Here is a 21,221-nt window from a genome sequence, read left to right as displayed (position 1 = left end):
AGTGGTTCTTTTCTCTGAATATCACTGATATTATCTGTTCTCCAAGGATGTGGCCATTTTATTAGATTATATTTCAGAAACAAAATCAAACAGTTGAGGACTTTGGGATGGCACTGCTAACCCCATTACGGATTCACAGTGGTCTTTCTGTGGGTGCATTTTTAGAGATACTGCCATACAATACTAGAAAATATGTAGTGTTTATTTTTGAGCTCTACTTAATGGTGAGTTTTAGGTTTTCAGTCAAAGTGTTAAAGGCTAATGCAAAGTGCTGGACATTGGAAATGAGACATCTGTGTAGTTGAGACAATTTATTTCCTCATGATCACGACAAGTTGCAATTCAGACCATCTTAGTCACATAACTTTTATAAGAATAGTGACTTTATTAAGCACTTATTTAATCCATGTATTTGAGTTTTTCCCTCTCCATTTGACTTTAGCTTTGTAATGTAGATTGGGAATATGAACTGATTCAGAAATTGGAAGAAGATGAAAGAGGAGCATATCATGTGCTATGTATACCATCACCCACAGGACCCTTTGTTCTGTATAAAACAACATAGTTACTAAATATTAGGAAGCAGTCTATTTTGCTTTTTCTAGTTTCCCCCAGGGTCATCCATTCACAATGGCTTGGCAATGGAGAGAGAGCCCATGTGGAGGATGAAACAGTAAAGGCATGCTAAATAGCCCAGCCTGCAAGTCAGCTTTTGAAACTGCAGGGAAATTGTGACTTTTAACTATCAGGATCATGGAGAGTTGGATATAGTTAAAATCTTGAATTAATACTTGAACCAAAAGTTTTTTTTTTCTCTCCAACATAAAAAAAGATGGGGTAAAAAGGTCTCTGGTGGGTCTCACTTTTACCTTCTTTATCAGTGGGCTGGTTATAGTTAAGGGTGGCTGCTTCAGCTCAAGCCCCTTATGTATATTCTAGGCAGAAGGAAGGAAGAAGTTGGGGCTGGGAAAATGGTACCTGCTCCTGTTTCTTTCCCTTATGAAGAACTTTCTTGGAAACCAAACCCAACAACTTCAGCTTTTATCTTATAGGGAAATCGTGATTCGTAGATTGCTCAATGTTAGTATGAAGCCAGCAAAGGTTTCTTTTCTGTTTTTCCATCCAACTTGGGCAAAATACAACTCTTTTTTGATAGCTTTTTGAAAAGGGAGGAAACTGGCAGCTTTACTTTCAAATGTGATGCCAATATAATGAAGGTGATGATTATAGTAGTTCAAATTAATGTTGAACTTTTATTGGCTACTAGTTGCTAGTCTGAATGCTTTCTTTATGTGCATAGTTCATTTAATCCTCAGAACAACCCCCATTGTTTCCCTCAATTTTCATATAAGGATATTGAACCCCTTGAGATTAAATAGCTTGCTTAAGGTGATATAACTGGAATGTGATGAACCCAGGTTACAAGTCTGGATTGTGTGCTTATTTTCATCTCGTTTTTATTCTTCCCTATAATTTAAGAATCTGTAGCTCAGAGATAAGGAAACTAAAGCTTAAAGATTTTAATCCATTGGCCCAAGGTCACTAGAGCAGTCAGCAGTACATTTCTGCTCCTGGGTAATATTTCTATGTTCTTAAACGCTCTACCTCTTATATTTGGGGCAGTTTTCTTGAGAGATGGCTATTTTTGGCTTGCTATGGTTCTATGTCCTGAAAATTATATTCTTCATGTGGAGTCCTCTTACTTGACAAGGAAGCCCCTGGGAGGCAGCATAGCTTAGTGGTCAGGAGGGTGAACTTTGCAGCCTTAGGGCCTATGTTTTAATCCTGTCTGTGCCAATTTTAGCCATGTGATCTCAGACATGTCGCATGCCTTTCTGTGCTTCAGTAGTCTTATCTGTAAGATGTGTTAATAATGGTGGGAATAGATGAGTTAATAAGTAAAAGTGCTTAGTATAGTGCCTAGTACATAGTAAGCATTATGTAAATATTTTTTATTTTATTTATATTATTTATCAGAAATGTGTACTCCAAATTAAGCCTAACAGATTTTCTCACACCTGTTAAGCACTCAGTAAATATATATGTAATGAATGAAAATAACAATTGCTTTGTGTTTTTTTCCTTTACTTTTTTACTGGTTGGAATATTAAGATTATCCAAGATGAGTTATTTTGGATGTTTATATTAAACCCCATTACCAAGACTGAGGACCAGTATTCCATTATGCTATTCATCTTGTGCTCTTTCTCATCTCACTTTTCTCATTAACAAATTAGTTTTTCCATTTAGTATTTTATTGAGATTGTGTTGAAAGTATTATGTTTGTGTGTGTGTGTATTTATTTATAGGGATATAAAAGTTTATGCCATCATATTTATTTAAAACTGGACGTGTCTTTGAATTTTCTCATGTCACATTTTCCAAGTAATGGCAATTACCCATTAAATATTAATTCAATCACAGGGCCAGTAATGTAATCATCAGTAAAATGACTTCAGATGGCAGCATCATTTAGCAGTGAGATAAGAACTGGCAAAGCAGTGTATACATCATCCCACAGCAGTTTTTCAACATTCTATTTGCTCTTGCCTTTTCTGTTTAAACAACACAAGAATTATACACTTCGAGAAGGACCCCATCCATCCCCTTTCATGTGTGTCATTCTCGCATCAGAGAAAATGCTGCATAATACTAAGATGACAGCCCCACCTCTGATGTCACCGAGGATGGTACAATCCTCCCCGAGCCTGTGCCGGGTTCCTGCTGCTGCACTGGGGAAATGGTTACATTAAAGCTAACTCCCGTCATCTCAATTATCTCCTTGGAAGTAGTTTTCACAAATATAGAAAAGCCCTACGGTGGTTGTTTTCGGTAAGCTACCAAGGTAGAGAGCGACAGAGGCAGGAAGAGGGAGAGCAAGAGCGAGCGCACAGGCTGCTTAGCCTTTGTGAGAGGGACCAGGCGGCAGCTCCTGCGAGAGGGTTCCTACTGCTCAGAGTGCTCCATTGACATCACCGTGTGCAGTGCAGGGCAAAAGGGGCTGCCAGGAAATTTGAAACTAATTTGCTTCCAGTTGACTAGAACAGCAGATTTTGAATTAGCTGGCTTCTTTTCTAGCTAACTTTTCTCAAGCGTTAAGCTGATGAACTGGGCATTTTCTATGATCAATGGGTAACTGCTGGAGCTACAGTAATCTCTGTGAGTAACCTCTATTTGTAGGTCTATGCAGGCAAATATATTTTGATATATCTATCGCTTGTAAAATGCTGCTGTGAAATGCTCCGTCTGTATTATTGACTGCTTTTGCTTACTAGTCTTGTCTTTTGACTGTCCCAGTAGGATACTCCTTGGGCCAGAGCAGGTTTTGCTGAATCCTGACATAGGGAAGCGCATACTGAATTTATTCAGGGATGCCCACGCCAGTTGCCAGTCGTTCCTTCTCTAATGCCCCAGTCACCAGAAAGATGACACCTGCCCTCTGAATGCTTCTGCCCAGTACCTCACCTGGCTTTATCCTGGCATATTTATTTTAGCATCCAACATGAGATTTTCCAAAATTTTATTTTTAAATAGGAAGCAGGATATTATCCTTACCTGCAGTTTTCTTTTATTGGATTTTTTTTTTTTTTAATTCTACTGGCTTTTCTGGGGAAACAGAATTCTATCAACCAATTTCTGCTCCGTGTTTATGAGATATTAAATAGAAATAAAGAAGAAAACGGGCTAGCCCTGTAGTTTCAGAAAGACATAATTTGTGGCGCTGGATGGGAATAGGGGAGGAGTTTCTCTTAAAGAGCTCAAACTCCTTTCCATTTGCCTCCCTGAAGCATGGCTGTTTGAACAGCCTAGAAGAGAACAAGTTTAGCTATAGGGTAGCACCAAAAATGTACACTGAGCTCTGTGGTTGATGCTGAGCTAGTCTCTCTGAGAGGTTTATAATAAGTATGTTAATTCCTTGGTTTAAATACGGGAGTGTGTTTTTTCTTGTCTATTGAAAGTGTCACTTTTAGACACTTCCTCTCTCGCCCGGGAAGTTGACTTTAAACTTTCTGTAAAATTTGCATTTTCAGATATACTTGGATTTATTATTGCTCATGTCAGTTTGCAGTCTAACTCCTTAACAAAACTGTGGGTCCCTTATTGAGCACAAAATCTGCTGAGTCCAAATATGGATCAGATGAGGCTTATAACAGACTGGAGGCTGAGCGAGGTGGTGCCTTGTCACTGTACCTAACATCTGTCTCCACACGCAGCAGTTTAGACAGGTCCACAACTGGAGCTGATCATCGCTGCAAGGAACTCCAGCTGCTTGACTTTCATGATATTTTAAAAAACAATTGTACACTATTTTGAAACATTGATTTCAATTTCTTAAGCAATATGAGTTTTCACAAAATATTTTATATAAGAATTTATATTAGTACTACCATATTCATGTTAATTTGGGCAGAAAAAAGTATTGTAAGCAAGATTGTGGAGTTATTTAAAAGTCTAAACTTTTTTTGTTTCTTAGAATAAAAATGAAATGTTACTGAAGGTCAGAGAAATTTAAAAGTTGGGTTTTCAGAGAGTAGGATGGTGGTTAGCAGGGGCAAGCAGTTGGGGAAACCAGGGAGATGTTGATCAAAGGGTACAGTCTTCCCGTTATAAGACAAATAAGTTCTGGAGATCCAATAAATAAAACATAGTGATTATAATTACTATTGTATAGTATAGGCTTCCTGCTGAGCTGCTAAGATTCTAGATGTTAAATTATTCTTACCACAAAAAGAACTGATAATTATGTGACATGATTGGAGATGTCAGCCAAGCTATGGTAGTAATCATTTTGTAATATACAAATGTATCAAGTGAACATGTGTTGCACTTTGCACTGACACAATGACACATGTTAATTATATTTCAATAAAGTTGGGGACAAATGAATTTGGGTTTTTTAAGTATGGCTTCCTAAACAGGAAGAAGTAATGGAAAATAGAAAAGATGAAGTCAGAGGAGCAAATGTGATCAAAAGCAATAGGTTGAAAGGAGAAGCACATGGTGTGAATATAAAAAAAAAATTATGAGAGGTGGATGATTGATAAAACTGGAGAAATCTGTTTGAAAAAAGAAAGTGAGCTTTAAAAAGTAATGATTTTAAAGCAAGGCTTATACTCAGCTCCTACAGCTCAGTATGTCTCCATGACAGGTCACTACTCTGCACACTTGCAGACTTTGGTTTAAAATGAATGGGCTGCTCCTTATCTTGCTCCTTCGATTTTCTGTGTGCTGTATGTGGTGCTGTTCCTCTGCCTACATAGCTTCCTCAGAAATTGACTGGAAGGGTACACTAGTATCACTTCCCTGGGGGTTAGAACTGAATGAATGAGAAAAATTGGGTTCTGAATCATTAGAATGTGAAATTCAGTTGAGGTAAGCACAGCTGTAACTATTAATCAACAGGGCAAAGGGTGCACAATTAATGGAACAATCTATTCATATGCACATGATAATGCCTTGTGTAGTAGTTGGCAGACCTTCTCCTGTTTCTTACAGGTTGTAAAAATCTTAAATATTTGTGCTTTCAGAGAATTGTTAGTGACCAGAAAATAGCCAGCATCCTCGACTACTTACTGTAGTCTTTCCAAAGTGTGACTTTTATTAGGGTGAAGAGCATGTACCAGAATATAATGTACTTAGATTACTCATCTGGTAAATTGTCATTACTCACACTTATTTTGTTATTTTTAATCATTCTAAATATATTTTCTATTGCTTAGTAAAAATGTATTAGATAATTCTCTTGTTTGTTTTTTTTTTAATACAACTTTTCCTATTGCAGCACAGGTCTGAGCCATGCATGTATCAGTGTGTTACTAGAGAAGTTTATTGATTATTAAACATTAAAAATTGATCACTATTAGTCACAGTTAAGGATTATACTTATTTATAAGTGAAATATTTTTTATTTATTTTATTTTATATATTTTTTACATCATGTTTCATTTTTGCATAATGTATGCATTTTCATCTTGGTGATAGACCCCATGCAATTCCTACTCCCCTTATTTTTACTCTTACCCCTTCCCCCCCCCATAGTGTGTCTCTGGTTTATAGTTGCTTGTTGATTTTGATTTTTACTTTATTATAATTAGTCTTTCTCCTGGTCCCTTATTTAGGTTTTCTAAATTCCTGCTATGAGTGAGACCATCCAGTATTTTTCTTTTTCTTTCTGGCTTATTTTGCCGAGCATGATCCCTTCCAACTCCATCCATGTTGCTGCCAATTGCCTGAGTTTGTCTTTTTTGATTGCTGAGTAATATTCCATTGTGTAGAAAAAAGAACTCTCCTGCACTGCTGGTGGGAGTGCAAACTGGTCCAACCACTTGGAAAGCTGTGTGGAGATTCCTCAACCTACTTCCATAAGATCCAGCAATTCCACTCCTAGGTATTTACCCAAAGGACACAGAATCATTAATTCAAAAGGGCACCTGCACCCCTATGTTTATAGCAGCACTATTTACAATAGCTAAGCTATGGAAACAACCCAAATGCCAAAAATAGATGACTGTAAGTGAAATGTTTTTTTTTTTTGTTTTGTTTTAATGTTTTTTTCTTTTACCTCTGCAAGACTTACTTTATATATGTGTTTTGTGAACTGAACCTTGTCTCCCAGGTTTTTTGTTGTTGTTGTTGTTGATGATTTATGAAATTTTTGACTAAAGGGGATAAATTGTTCACCCTTCTGTCTATGGGACTGAATTCCTGCTAGACAAAGCAAGGTAGTATATCTTTAAGCTTGTGTAGTAAATTATCCAGTGTTAACTAACTTAAGAATTTATAGTTCTTTTGTCATCTATAAGTTATAAGATGTTTGCTGATGATATTCATCAGGGATCAGAGAACAGCAAGGACATGTTGCATTTATGAACAAACCTATATGGAGAGAAAAACAGATTTCTAGTGGCTGGGTTGGCCATGATTTATAAAGGATTGAGAATCGGTTGAACTGTATTCAGAGAAAATAGATGATAGGCTCCCAGTGTGCTCTTGCAAATACCTCATCAAAGTGAATTTGCCCAAGAATTTTAATTTTTTATCCAATGGCATGAACAGAAGCCTGGGAAAATATCTTGATTTTTAGAAATTGAAGCACCTCACTTCTCTTCTCTTTTCCTCACTTCTTTTCTCTTAAGCTCCAAGGTAATTTAAGATTGTCTATAGATGTCAATGTACAGACTTTTACCAATGCTTAATTTTACCTTTGCAGATATTTTAGGATTTATGATCTTTTTGCATAGAGTCACTGACCACTCATATGGAAATAAATGAACTGTGAAATAGAGAGGTCATATCATAGTAGAGGTTGTGCCCTTTCTCTTGAAAAAGGTCCCTGGGTAGTTGGAGGGCAGCTTCCTACCAGAAGGGGCAAGGCTTTCTCTTACCAGGAGTGAGAGACTGTGCTTTCTTTATTTGTTGCCTATTTTATTGAACAGTTGAACCTTTCATTTAGCAGGAAGGCACTCTAGAGGCTATATTTTGGAATAAAAAAGCAGTCATTTAAAATATAGATGGAACAACTTCTAGATATTGCATTTCTCTGGAGACAAGCTTCTCATGTTTTGGTATGTATACAAGTCACTTTGGATTCTTTCTAGAAAACAGATTCTGATGTGGAAGATCTAGGGGTAATACCTGATTCTGTATTTTAACAAACTTCTGAGCGATAATACCTATGCTGCTGTCTCAAGGCCACACTTCGAGTAGAAAGGTTCTAGCACAGCTCTTCCAATCATTTTCTGTGATTTTGGAAAAATGTCCTCTGTGGTGCAAGATGGTAGCCACTACCTACATATGGTATTTAACTTAAATTAAACTAAATTTAAATAGCTACATGTGGCTGTGGCTGCCATATTGGGAAATACAACATTTAGAGAGTGAGGTAATAAAATGAGAAATTTGTGGTTCTTGGTAGTATCCCATAGAGGATCATATAGAATTCTAGAACTGTGGTCAGGGTCATTTCTACCTAATTTTAACACTGCCTGAACTCTGTCTGCATAGGACAAGTAAATACAGATGGAGTTGATGGATTACAAGCTCCCTGATGGCAAGAGCCAGAATGGTCTTGCCTGTTGCTGTGTATTCCAGTGTTCAACACATAGTTGCTGCATAGTAAATGTTGGCTGAGCAAATGGAAGAATGAGCTAGCTCTAAAGTTAGGAAGGACTCTCATGTTTCCAGCTTTCTATTTAAGCCTGCACTTGGGAAGAGGTGATGGATCTTGGATGGCACTGACAATAGCATTTTGTGAGTTTTTTTTTCTTTTTCTTTTCTGTTTTAAGGTTCTTATTAAATGGTATTATCTCAGTTAAAGGACAATCTTCATTTAGTCATTGATTCAATAAGTATAACCATTTTGTTAGCTAGATGCTGTTGTTCTAGGCCCTGGGGATATAGTGGTAAAGAAAGCAGAGTTCTTGCCTTTTAGACTCTATGTAGACTGGCAATGAAATGAGACAAAACAAACAAAAACCTGTTCCTAAAAACAACTGGGTCAAACTTCTAGGGAATGTGTGTATGTCGAATCCATAGACAATTGCGTTGTCTGAAAGCTCTGGGCATAGATGAGATCATCATATTCTCTTGGGAAATATACATCCCTGTGCTCAGAATCCTTTGTGACAACTTTTTAGCTTGCTATATATTTCAGTTTCCTGTGACTAAGTCTGTAGTAGACTTGCCATATAGTTCTTACTACTTTCTTCTTCAACCATTTCCTTTAAGGGGGCCTCTCTGGTGACACAAGTGGTTAAGTTGCAGCACTCTGAAGCATTTCTCAGCTACTGCAGTGCGAGTTCGATCCCCGGCCAGGGGGCTGATCCACATGGCGCAGCAGACCTTTCCTGCCTCGCCCGCTGCTCCCTTCAGCAATGTATTTCAGTCCATCTTCCCATTCTGCTCCCCACTCTCTCTAGTGAATCTTCTCACCCCACCACACACACACCTCTGGCCTGTACTTCAGTTCTTATATGCATAAATAAATAAATAAATCTTAAAAAAAAGAAGTTTGCTGCACAGATTAGGAGAATATCCATCTCATTTGCTGGTCTCAAACAAGATCATTCTTAGAAAGGCCATGGGCTTTCTGAAGCCCATTGTATGGAACAAACTCATTTCCCTATGATTTTAAGAATTTGTTTTTCTATTTCCATTGCATTTCATTTACAGTCCTCATTTCCAGAAATGGATGGTTATATTGAATGTACATCCTGAAGCATTCCTGACATTGATCTCATATACATGAAAAGGTTCTCAGTATATTTAATATAAAAAATTATTTTTAAAAAGTCAGTGGGTTTGGGTAATTTCAGGAAAAGCATCTACTTAGCAACAGGAAACAATTTGTTGGGAATCTGACACAAAGAGACAGTTAAGATTCCCTATGGAAAAGGATAATTCCTTAGGGACTATAAATAGATACCCCCCAAAATATATATATTCACATGAGTGTGAAAAGCTCTCTTTCTCTCCACCCTCCCCTCCTACACACTTTACACTACATTTTCATTCCTTTAAGGGGAAGAATAAATGCAGTAAAGCTATGAACTCCTATTAATTCAGATTCTACTAGTGTATGGTTTATATTTAGGTAAGTGCTAAAGTTCTTTTTTTATACTTAGCATATAAATCCCTTTGTCACAGATATGAAACCGAATTTGGGCAGGACTAATTCAGTAAGACTTTGTGGAGGAGAAATAGCTATTTCAGTTTTCAGTTGGATTCTTACATTAGTAATAGAGGTAGATGACAGAAGCAAAGGACTAACGTTAGCAAGTTAAATATGAGAGCTGATAGCAGTGGGCATAGGCTGAGCAGTTGAGAAGCAGGTTGAGATTAACGGGAGGGATGAGAAGACGACAGGTTAGCTGTGTGGAGACATGGCAGCCCTCGCACCTTCGTTCCAACTACTCTGCCTTTGTCCTGGCTCAGACATTCACCATTCCACCTGTGCTGTTGCTGGCAGCCTGAGCTGTTACTCCTCAGGCTGTTTATGCTTTTCCCTTCTCCCCTCTACATCCTTCACATCCTGACAGAGTGAGTTTCTAACTTGATAAAGAGACATTTCATGCTTTGGCAATATTCTAGTTTGAATCTTCTATAGTAGGTAATCATGGTTGAATTTGGTGGATGAAATTTGGAAACCATGAGCATCTAATGGGAAATATCTGTGGTCCTATTTTAAAGGTGAAAAGGAACAAACTAAAAGTTAAGAATTAATCATTTTTAAAAATCATTCTCTCATAAAATTTCAATTTTTAGACATGAGGAATAAATCAAAAATTCTAAGTGAAAAGGTCAGGTTAATACTTTACAAAGTTTTGTTTACTTTTAAAGACAGTTGAAGTGCTGACTAGGAATGCTAACAGCCCAAATAAACTGCAGTCTAACGGGAGGGGTACCTTATTAGAAAAGAAAATTTTGTCATTATGTTGAATCTTTTGATGGGTGCTCTGACCAACATCCATGTGATATTTAAGGTTACTTGTCTGCAGAAGCCACAGCTGGGAGAATTTTTTTTCATTCATTATTATGTTTGGTAACAATATTGCTCTTAGAAATGAAGTATAGCAGAGTTAGAGTAGATAAGCTGTGATTTTTATTTGTTGTGTTATATATTGTTAAGTATTGTCATTCCTATGAGTCTGTTTTCTTAACAGACTGAAGGTGGCTGAATTAATTTTTCGACCCCTTCAACCTTTGAAATGTTATATTCTGTGATCCTCCAGTTTTTGTAAAGTTATACTCTGTCTAGGGGGTTGGGAATTGTATGGGGAATATAACCAAAATAAAAATGCATACATTGTGCAAAAATGAAAAATGATATAAGAATTATATAAAATAAAATAATTTTTAAAAAGAATTAATTAAAAGCATTATAAAATTTAAAGGAAATATTTTTTACTGTGGATTGAATACTTCTCTCATTATTTAAGCTGTTTTACTGTGTTAAAGAAAAAGAAAAACATCTTTTTGGATTGTTCACTTTTTTTCTCTCATTGCATTTTAACATTAAATTTACAGCTTTCAAGTGCTGACAGAACTAAAGTCCCCCAACTAAGGAAAACTGTTAAAAGCCTAAGAAAAGTATAGAACATGAAAAATGTTTGTAAAGTGTAAAAATGCTGCAAACAAATGTTCACGTGGAATACTTCTAGTTCATTTTGTACAATCAGCATTGCCCTAATGTCAGTATCAGACAAAGATAATACAAGGCAACCACGGACCAACATTTCTTATGAATAGAGAGAGAGATACTAGAAAACTGAATTTAGCAACATCTAAAAAGTAGGAATTTATTTCAGAAATGCAAGGTTGGTGTAGTATATAAAAATCAATTAATGTAATATACTATGTAACTAGAATAAAAGAGAAAGCCCATATGAGCATTTCAATTGACAGAGAAAAAGCATTTGACAAAATTCAACACCTTTTAATGATAAAAATACTCAGCAAACTAGGAGTAGAAGGAGTCTTCTTTAACATGTTTCTGGCATTTATGAAAAAAAAACCTACAGCTCACACCATATTCAATGGTGAAAACCTGAACGCTTTCCCCTAAGATCAGGACCAACCAGGAACAAACAATGTCTGTTTGTAATACCTGTACTCAACTGTTCTAACCAGAGCACTTAGGAAGAAAAAGAAATAAAAGGAATCCAGATAGGAAAGGAAAAAGTAAAATTACCTCTATACACAGATAACATGATTTTACATATATATAAAAGCATATATATGAAACCCTATATTACATATATGATGTCACATATTTATGTATATATGAAATCCTAATGAATCCACAAAAGAGCTAATTAGTTCTCCAAGGCTCTAGTATATAAGTTCAGTATACAGTAACCAACTATATTTCTATATGTTAGCAATGAGTATTCTGAATGTGAAATTTGAAAAAACAATCCTTTTTAATAGTATCAAAAAAGATAAAATATTTCAAGGAAAATTTAACAAAAGTAATATTGAATTTTGAATTATGAAACACTGACATCATTAAAAGAAATTAAAGAGAAATAGGTAAATGGAAGGACAGCTCATAGTTCATGGATCAAAAGATAACAATACTATTATTAAGATGCTAGTATTTTACAGATTCACTCCAGGTCCTACCAACCTTTCAGCTGTCTGACAACTTAATCCTAAAATTCATGTGGAAAATGCACGGAGCCCAGAGTAGCCAAAACAACCTGGAAAAGAAAGAACAAAGTAGGAGTAATCATACTTTCTGCAAAGTTGCTGTAATAAAGATGATATTATACTGACATCAAGATAGACGTCTAGCTCCTCAGTGGAGTAGAATTGAGTGTCCAGAAGTAAACATTTATATTTATGGACAATTGTAGAAAGCTATCAAGCAAATAAGTTCAGGAGGGAAGAATAATTTTGTAAACAAATAGTATTGGGACAACTGGCTGTCCATATACAAAAGAATGAAGTTTGAGGTCTACTTTACACTATATACAAAAAAGTTACTTCACTTGGATTAAAGATCTAAATGTAATAGCCAAAACTGTAAAACTTTTTGAAGAAAAATAGGAAAAATCTTTGTGACCTTAAACTAGACAAAACTTGGTACATAATAAAAGCACAAGCAATGAAAGAAAAAAAAAAACAGATAAATTGGATTTCACCTAGATTAAAAACTTTTTGTGCTGTAAAAGCCACTGCCAGCTAAGGAAAAAGACAAGCTCCAGAAAGTAAGAAATACTTGTTAAGTAGGTATTTGATAAAGAACTTCTGTACAGAATTATAAAAAGAACTTGTGCAACCCAATATTAAAAAGACAAGTAACCAAGTTATAAAATGGGTAAAGAATCGGAATAGATGTCTCTAAAGAAGATATACAAACAGTAAATGACAGGATGCTCATTTTCTTGTTCTTGTTACTCGGGAAATGCACATCAAAACTATAGTGAGATATCATTTCACACCCATTAAAAGGCTATAATAAAGAAGATGGACAATTATGGAACCCCCAGACTTAGCTGGGGATGTAGAATGTTGTAGTTGCTTTCAAAAACTGACAGTTTCTCAAAACACTAAACATGGAGTCAGTTTATAATCCAGAATGTCACTCATAGGTGTGTACCCAATTGAAAATAAATTTAGGTGGAAAAACTTGTGTACAAAGGTTCAGTATTCATAATAGACAAAAAGTGGAAATGACACATTCCCACCAGCTGATGAGTGGATAAAGAAACTGTGGAATAGCCACACAATGGAACATTACTCAGCAATAAAAAGGAATGAAGTTCTGGTAGTTTATTCCACAGTGTGGATAACCCTTGAAAGCATTGTGTTAAGTTTAAAAAAGCCAGTAACAAATGCATGTATGGCCATGTATTATATGAGTCCATTTATAAGAAATATCCGAAATGGATACCCATACATACAGGAAATAGGTTGGTGGTTACCTGGAGCTAAGGAGATGGGAAATAGGAAGTGACAGTAATGGATATGATTTTATTTGGAGATTAATTAAAATGTTCTAGAATTAGATATTGGTTATGGTTGCAGAGTTTTGTAAATATATTAAAAGCCATGAATCTTAAAAAGGGAAAAAATTAGAAGTCCTACAGCATTTTCTACTGAAAAATGAAAAATGTCAATATGCCACCTAGAAAGAGGGATCTTAATTTTAACTGTCTTCCCTTTTTTCAAACTAAGGATTTGAAAATTTCTTTCTCTTCAGACTTCAGCAAGCTACATTCCCTTAACTCTGTTTTGTGAATTATAAATATTGCCATCACAGAGAAGGGCTTTTTGGACTCCCTCAACACTTCATTTAAGTTTAATTTTAAAAATATATTTCAAATTATTTTAAAAATGGAATATGAGGTAATATACACTCAGTTGTATAGCTATCACAGTTTCACCTTATTGTGGGATGCCATGTGTTAGCTAATACTTCCAGGTTACCTATCGTGGAATGCCTTGGAATAAGTCTTTCATGTGGTGTTAGTGTACATATTCAGAAATATGTCAGATCTTTCACTAAAAAGGAAGGTTTGCATTTGCAGCATTTAAAAAAATTAACAACAGTTATATGCTCTTTCCTCAAGTTGTCAAAGTAAGCACACATTTTTAATGTAGATGGAAGATTTTCTTCATACAGAGTAAACAAATCAAGTTGAGAGAAAAATTAGATACTAGCATTGATATGGCTATAATTTAAATTTTGGTTTGATAAAACATCTTCATTGTTCTCAGTGGGCTGCCATTTTAATAAAATATAAATGTGACTCAATATCGTCAATGTATGCTAGCTATTGTTTTCATTGCTTCATGTATTGGGATTGTGCATGAGATACTATTTAAATTTTATGCATTTGGATCCTCAAAATTTCTCTTAACACATTATTTGCTATTCCATTTTGACTTCACTTTCATTCTCCGTAGATATTCCAAAAGCATTTTTCACTCCACAGAGACCCAAAGGTGAAGGGGAGGTTTCAGCTGAAAAACATATTTATTGATTTTAAATAGATTGTATCTTTTTTCTGAGGCTCCATGTCCAAGATGGCACTGCACAGAAGCTGTTGGCTGGATCAGAGGGCTATCTGGTGTTCTTCCCCAAATTAATATTTTAGTTGCTATTTTATAAGTAGTATTTGGAAGATAATACAGATCCTTATGCTAATCTCTTTTTGCATATGCAGCAACTGATTGGCATGTGTGGGCCTCTATCATGTGCAGGATAAACATGGCACGTTTAGATTTTCTCCTTCGAGGCCCAAACCTTTGTGGTTACCCTCATGCAAGGCATGACTGGCAAGGCTATGAGCAGTGTGTGTTTCAGGGTGGTAGGGAGAAGAAGGTGAAAGAATTCAGTAAATAAGCATTATTATATACCTAACACATGTGGATATTTATTAGTACACATTGGAACCTGTTTTTTCAAAACGAGTCCATTCTGTTCTATTTGTAGGTGATCATGGAGGAAGCACTTTACTCCCACCGAATGTCACAAATGAATTTCCAGAATATGGGACCATGGAGGAAAGCGGAGAAGGCCTGAGAACTCTTGAGTTGGATGCAGAATCTCCATCATGCAACCCACAAGGGCAGCAGGGGGTTCAGCTTCCTGCTGGTCACCACTCTGGGCTCCACAGTATTACAGAAGGACCAAACGATGTCACAGAGCCCCCCTCTCAAAGTCACCTCAAGGAACAAAGTTTACAACCCATTGACTCTTTGATCTCAGCTCTGAAAGACACAGAAGCCAGAATAACTTCAGGAACATTACAGGCTACAAAGGTATTGAACAAAGATGCTGTTTCTAGTTTTTCAGTTCACCTGGTGGAAAAGGAGCCAACCACTGCCAGTCACAGAACACAGAAAGCTAACAGACTGTTGCCTACCAGCCAAGACAAATCACCACAAATACCTCTTTCAGCTGATGTTACGACTGGGGAGATTTTTTATCCTAGCGTCCAGAAGGATCTGTCTACACGGTTAACTGGAGAGACTCAGGAAGAGCTTTCCCAGACAACTGGTGATGGGAGGAAAGGGGCGCTTCATGCACAGGAGACTTCTTGTCCTGTGTCCATTCTGGGCAGCTCAGGGACAATCCACAACTCATCTAGCAGCATTGGCGTTTTGAGGGAGAGGAGGTCTGATATGGGGAGAGAATCCACAGGGGGCTCCATGGGGTGCCCAGGCCGGGTGAAACATGTGGAATTTCAAGGGGTGGAAATAGTGTGGACAGGAGGGGAGAAAAAAGAAACACGTCATCCTATGGATTTTGAGGTATCATCAGAAAGAACAACTTCTCTTGAAGGCAAAGAGTTTTCCAAGGTGCCAGGCCATCTTTCATCTGCCAGCTTGTGTGATTCAGTAACTGAGAGTGTTTGGGATGAAACCTGGAAAGCTTCAGCTAAGAGACCTGGCACTAGCTCAGGGATATTTTCCCCTGTGCCTCTCATTGAGAGTGGAGAGGATGAAGTCTTTCTAAAGGAAAACAAGGAACATCTTGAGAAGAAACCGGAACCGGAGAGAGACAAGGAGAGGTAAGCTCTCAAAGGGGTCTTACCGGCTGCGACACCTGGCAAGATAGTTAAGAAACTTTATCTTGTGCTTGGCCCTGTGATCACAACTCATAGTGTCCTGGGTCCTTATTACCATAGAGTGGAAGAGCAGTTACTGTAAGCTAGACTCCTCCTAAGTTTCTAAGTTAGTGGAGTTATCTTATTATAAAGTTGTCTAGCAGACATAAGCCTAGGGAAGCAGGGTTGTGGGGAGTCTGTGCACACTAAGCTGTATGAATCCATTTCTGACATTTTGTTCTATTTGGCAGCTTTCAGGTTTTCCAACATCAAGACAACTGAAACACCCCACAATTATCTTTCACAATAGGAAAAGATTTGGACTCTTTTGACATATCTTTTAGTCATTGCATCCTAACTTGGCAGCTCTTGTTTTTAAACCCTAGTGCCTACACACAGCCCTCAAGTGTGTGTGAACATGTGGACTGACTCTATTGTCTAGGTTTAGAAAGGAGGTGAGATCAGACGTTAAGTGAGAAGGTCAGAAGGTCAGAAGGTTTCCAATTCAGTTGTTCCATGGCACTGCTTGGGGAACCCTGTCTTCCATGTAGTATTTGTTATTGGATATAACCTGAGAAGTAAAGTTGGTTGGCATCTCAGTATCTCCTGGTCTTTCCCTTCATTTCATACATCTGGACCAACTGAGAAACTGGATATAAGGAAGATGTGTTCCGTCTCTCTTCACTTCCTTTGCTCATAGTCTGACCATTCAGTGTTCCATGTGGCAAAGTCATTTGTTGTATACTGTCATTTCAAACTTGTTATCTTTTCTTCCACCAGTTATCATGACATATTTTATAGTTCATATGTGTTAAGGCTGAGGGGCATTTTATGTTTTACTTGTTTGTTTGGTATAAAGAATTATCTTTTCCTCTTTAGTTAATTAACAAATCCACCGAGAGCCGTACTTGTTGAGGATGGCTATTGGGGCACCTCTTCTTCCACTCTCCTCTCACCCCCAATACAAACCATCTCCATACTTCCCTCAGCAGCTGTCTTGATAAGTGGCACGTGGCTCAGTAATCATAGTCTTAATGAAATATGAATTTTTGCTATTGTGCTGATTAATTATCCCTCCTTTATTTCCACATTTTTCTTCTTTTTCCCTCACATTTTAAAAGGACAAGTTTATTAGGAAAAGGAGAAAGAAAAAAAGAAGCACCTGCTTGGTCACAGGTGGGCAGGAGAGCTGCCCCACATGTTTTTCTATTATCTTCTGTGTCCTTGCTAGATGTTGGACATAAAAAAATGTTCAGAATAGATATGGCCTGTGGTCACTGTCCTCATAAAGTTTACTGTTGAAGATAACCACTGACCACATAAACACATGAGTAAGTAGAGGATCACAAATTTTGCTGGGTTCCATGAAGAAGAACACAGCTATAACAGGAGGATTAATTTGAATAGAGGAGAGAGGCTAATTCAGTTGATGGCTTGGGGAATACCTTTCTGTGGAAATGATAGACTGAAAGACTAGGAAGGAAGAATATTCTAGATAGAACAGTTTGTGCAAAGGAGGAGTGCAGGATGGTGAAACTGTTTGTGCTTTTTGGAGTTGAGTGAGGCAAAGGCAAGTTTGAAGATTTGAAACTCCACCATTATGGCTGGAGCATGGGGATGTGCATAGGGCAGTGATGGGGAAAGTGGAGGGAGGAGCTTCATCAGGGGAACTTTCTTTTTGACTCTTAAGTGCTAAGGAAAGCCATTGAGAAGTGTTAATCTGGAACAGTATTTAGTACGTGTACATGGTAGAACTTGGGTAATTTATAAATAGTCGAGACACTGTATTGTTGAATGTGAATCCTGATAATACCTAGGAATGCAGTTTACTTATGAGGTAGTTCTATACCTATTTCTGTTTTACTCCTATGGAAATCTGTACCTCACAGAGAGGATCAGTAAAGTCTCCTACTGGCACATCCATGACTCAGCTCCAGGTTCCTCTAACTCTTGACCTCTTGTTCTTTCTGAGTTTTTAAATTTTACTTAGTTATCCTAAATGTTCAATTTTAATATTTGAAGAACATGTTGAACAACATTAATTAATGTCCTGCTCATATAATTTTATAAATTCTTTCTAGGTTTCTCTCTTTTGTTAGCCTTACTATAGATAAATGTGTCTGTTGTTCTTTATTCCCTGCACGCCCCCCCTCCCCCCATTGATTTTGGACCTGTAATCTCCCTGCAGTATTGCCTTATTGTCAGCAGGGGGCAGCCTTTGGATTTTAATATATATATTCTTGTTAGGACATATGATTTTATTTAAATCAGAAAGTAGTAATAGACTAATGACAGTTTAGTGTATTTTTAGTCCATTAAGTTAACACAGTATATTTATCTGCTTCATAAAATTAAGAATGATGGTAGCAGTAAGTAATCTGAATATGTAGAATTTAGTTGGCTAAAATGAGAATTTAATATTTTATTCAAATATTCATTGGAAACATGTATTTGCCTCCTAAGAAACTAACTTGAAACTGTATTGAATTACTGGGAGGCCAGTGTAGCACATGTACATTAAGAATTCTTTTACCAAGATAGGTTTCAGTGATCTCTTCCTTGTACAATATTTATTAAGACATAACTCCAGTGAATGAAAGTGTTAGCTCTGTGGAATGTTATAATTTTATATAATTGAGGGAGGAAAATAAAAGAAAACATCAGTCAACTATAGAAATTCTTTATTCTTACCACCTTTCCAGGATTCTTGATCAAGAGGAGCACTACAGGGGAGGAGAGGATGACATCCTTGGGTCCGGGTATGCAGAGGATTCCACTGATGTGTACAGCTCCCAGTTTGAAACCATTTTGGACAACACTTCTTTATACTACAGTGCTGAATCCTTGGAAACATTATACTCAGAGCCTGATAGCTATTTTAGCTTTGAAATGCCTCTTACGCCAATGATACAGCAGCGCATTAAGGAAGGTGGTCAGTTCCTTGAGAGGACATCAGCAGGAGGACAGCAAGACATCCTGAGCGTCTCAGCAGATGGTGGAATAGTGATGGGCTATTCCAGTGGGATCACCAACGGGCTGGATGACGCCAGCGACACCATCTACTCGAAAGGCATCCAGGAGATTGCTTTCTGGGGAAGGTACTAGTTCCATTCTCATTAATTTCATGCTGGTGGTTTTTGTAGCATTTTCTCTTTGGAAATCTGAGTGTGTAATATATTTGAAAAGCATTTGGCCAGTTTCTATGGATATAAGCAAATGATGCGAATGAAAAGTAATTTGAGTCTTAGGGGCAAGCAGAATATACTGCCAAATCGGCAAGCCGTGGTCATTCTATTGGGTATTTCCGTGGTATTTCCGGGGTTACTCTGTGTAAATTGGATCCTGATGAATGTTTGTGGGTGGTGAGTAGGTGTTGTCTCTGCTGATGCAGCTTTGGTTGCAGTGGCTCAGGGCTGAAAAGAACACTGAGAGAGCTTGGCTTTCCTTCTGCCGCTGACATTGGTTGATGGCGTTGTTTGATTTAGCCAGAGATTCCCTGTAAATTGGGGGTGTTGGACTGGATGGTGATCAAAGTCTTGTTCAGCCCTTCGCTCTGTGAGGTCCTATTCTATTAGGCAATCTTCCTATTCCTGGGATGGTGGGGGTAGGATCTGTTTATATGGAAGCTTGATAGAGCTGATTCCTAATTAAAACTATAAGTATTTTCTCTTTCTACTTTAAGATTTAAGTCTCCATGGGAGGTAAAATGACAAATTATATAGGTAATAGGTACCATGCCTATCATTTAGTGATTTCCTGTCAATCCTTGGATTATCCAGTGTTTCGTTTCCTCCTGCTCATCATCCTCAGGCCATTTATCTGTAGCATCTTCATCAGAGGGCAGAGTGCTAAACTTCATTTATGAATTCAATTTTGGTGTATTTTTCCTGGATTATACTGCCTTTGTGGTGGGAGAGGTAGGAGAGACGTTAAAGGGTGATAAATTATTTGAAAGAAAAAAAAATCAGTATTTTTTAAAGTCAATTCATATTATAGGTTTCCAAACAACTTCTCTTTATAAGTTGTCCTGTGTTAAGCATTTTCTATAACCAGTTTATAGATTTATAATTAACTGGATGAGCACATGTAAGACCGGCACACTATAACCTTGTAACTGTTCATTTCCAAGTGAACATTTCACTGTGGATGTTGGTTTTCTTAAGCGTTTTCAGTGAGGGCCTCCCCAGTGGTGCAGCAGGTTGAGCGCCGCGCTATGAAGCTGTCTGCAGCCTCTGCAGTGCCGGTTCGATCCCTGACAGCTGGCGAGAATCCCACATGGTGTAGCAGACCTCTCCTGTTGTGCCCGCTGCTCCCCTCAGTAGTGTATTTCTGCTGTCTGACTGTTCTGCTCCCTGCTCTATCTCTGGTGAATCCTCACCCTCTCGCTCCTCTGGCCTGTACCCCAGCTCTTGTATAAAAATAAATTAAATCTTTAAAAAAAAATAGTTTCCAGTGAGACAATGAAAAGAACACAGGTCACATAAAGCTGGAGACCTTGGTCTGAATTACTTGGGCAAGCTGCTTATTCTTTTGGAAAACTATTTATTTATTTGTAAAATGGGCTAATGATATTCAGTGCCATCTGTGGCTGTGAGATATAAAGGGTTAATATTGATTAAAGTACCTAGCATAGTGCCTGGTACATAGTAGGAGCATGAATAAATGTTTGAATTAAATTGGCTGACTGATAAACCCACATTTAGACTTTTTCTATCTCTGAGAAGGGGGGATGTCTCTGAGAGGAGAGCATCCCCAAGAAGGAGTCCTTCTGTTTCATCTGTGGTAACTGTCAGCTGTGACAAAAGACTGTAGGATAGATTATGCAGACAATTTCACTGAAATTCCAACCCTACTTTCTAGGGTGATTGGAAGTTGTTCATATTACAAAACAAAAACAGGTTGGACAAACCACTGTGGAAAGCTGTCTGGAGGTTCCTCAGTCTACTAAAAATGGAGCTACCATACGACCCGGCAATTCCACTCCTAGAGATCTACCCAAAGGAAACAAAAACATTGATGCAAAAGAACACCTGCACCCCTATGTTTATTGCAGCACTATTTACAATAGGTAAAACCTGGAAACAACCCAAATGCACAAAAATAAGATGACTGGGTCAAGAAGATGTGGCATAGGGCTTCCCCGGTGGCGCAGCGGTTGAGCGC

At 37.4% G+C, this 21,221-nt stretch overlaps 1 protein-coding gene across 6 annotated transcripts in view; it reads left to right on the top strand.

Moving 5' to 3' along the window:
• The window catches only part of PSD3 (pleckstrin and Sec7 domain containing 3), a gene marked incomplete at both ends in the record, with an annotated part of 417,861 nt that overhangs the window by 135,813 nt on the left and 260,827 nt on the right, over positions 1 to 21,221 (top strand). For 2 of the 6 annotated variants that reach the window (XM_084231035.1, XM_084231034.1), the window contains 3 exons: positions 3,129 to 3,159; positions 14,942 to 16,022; positions 18,761 to 19,162. In XM_084231035.1, the coding sequence (XP_084087161.1) occupies positions 3,129 to 3,159; positions 14,942 to 16,022; positions 18,761 to 19,162 (1,514 nt within the window). Of the gene's footprint in view, positions 1 to 3,128; positions 3,160 to 14,941; positions 16,023 to 18,760; positions 19,163 to 21,221 lie in introns of those variants that run through there. The other 4 variants (XM_084231033.1, XM_084231037.1, XM_084231036.1 and 1 more) reach the window with 3 other exon arrangements.

Source organism: Talpa europaea, assembly GCF_964194135.1.
Source record: "Talpa europaea genome assembly, chromosome: 4".
In the NCBI taxonomy this organism is placed as follows: domain Eukaryota; kingdom Metazoa; phylum Chordata; class Mammalia; order Eulipotyphla; family Talpidae; genus Talpa; species Talpa europaea.
The sequence above is the reverse complement of the archived record's forward strand: the minus strand, read 5'-3'. Positions and strand labels throughout refer to the sequence as shown.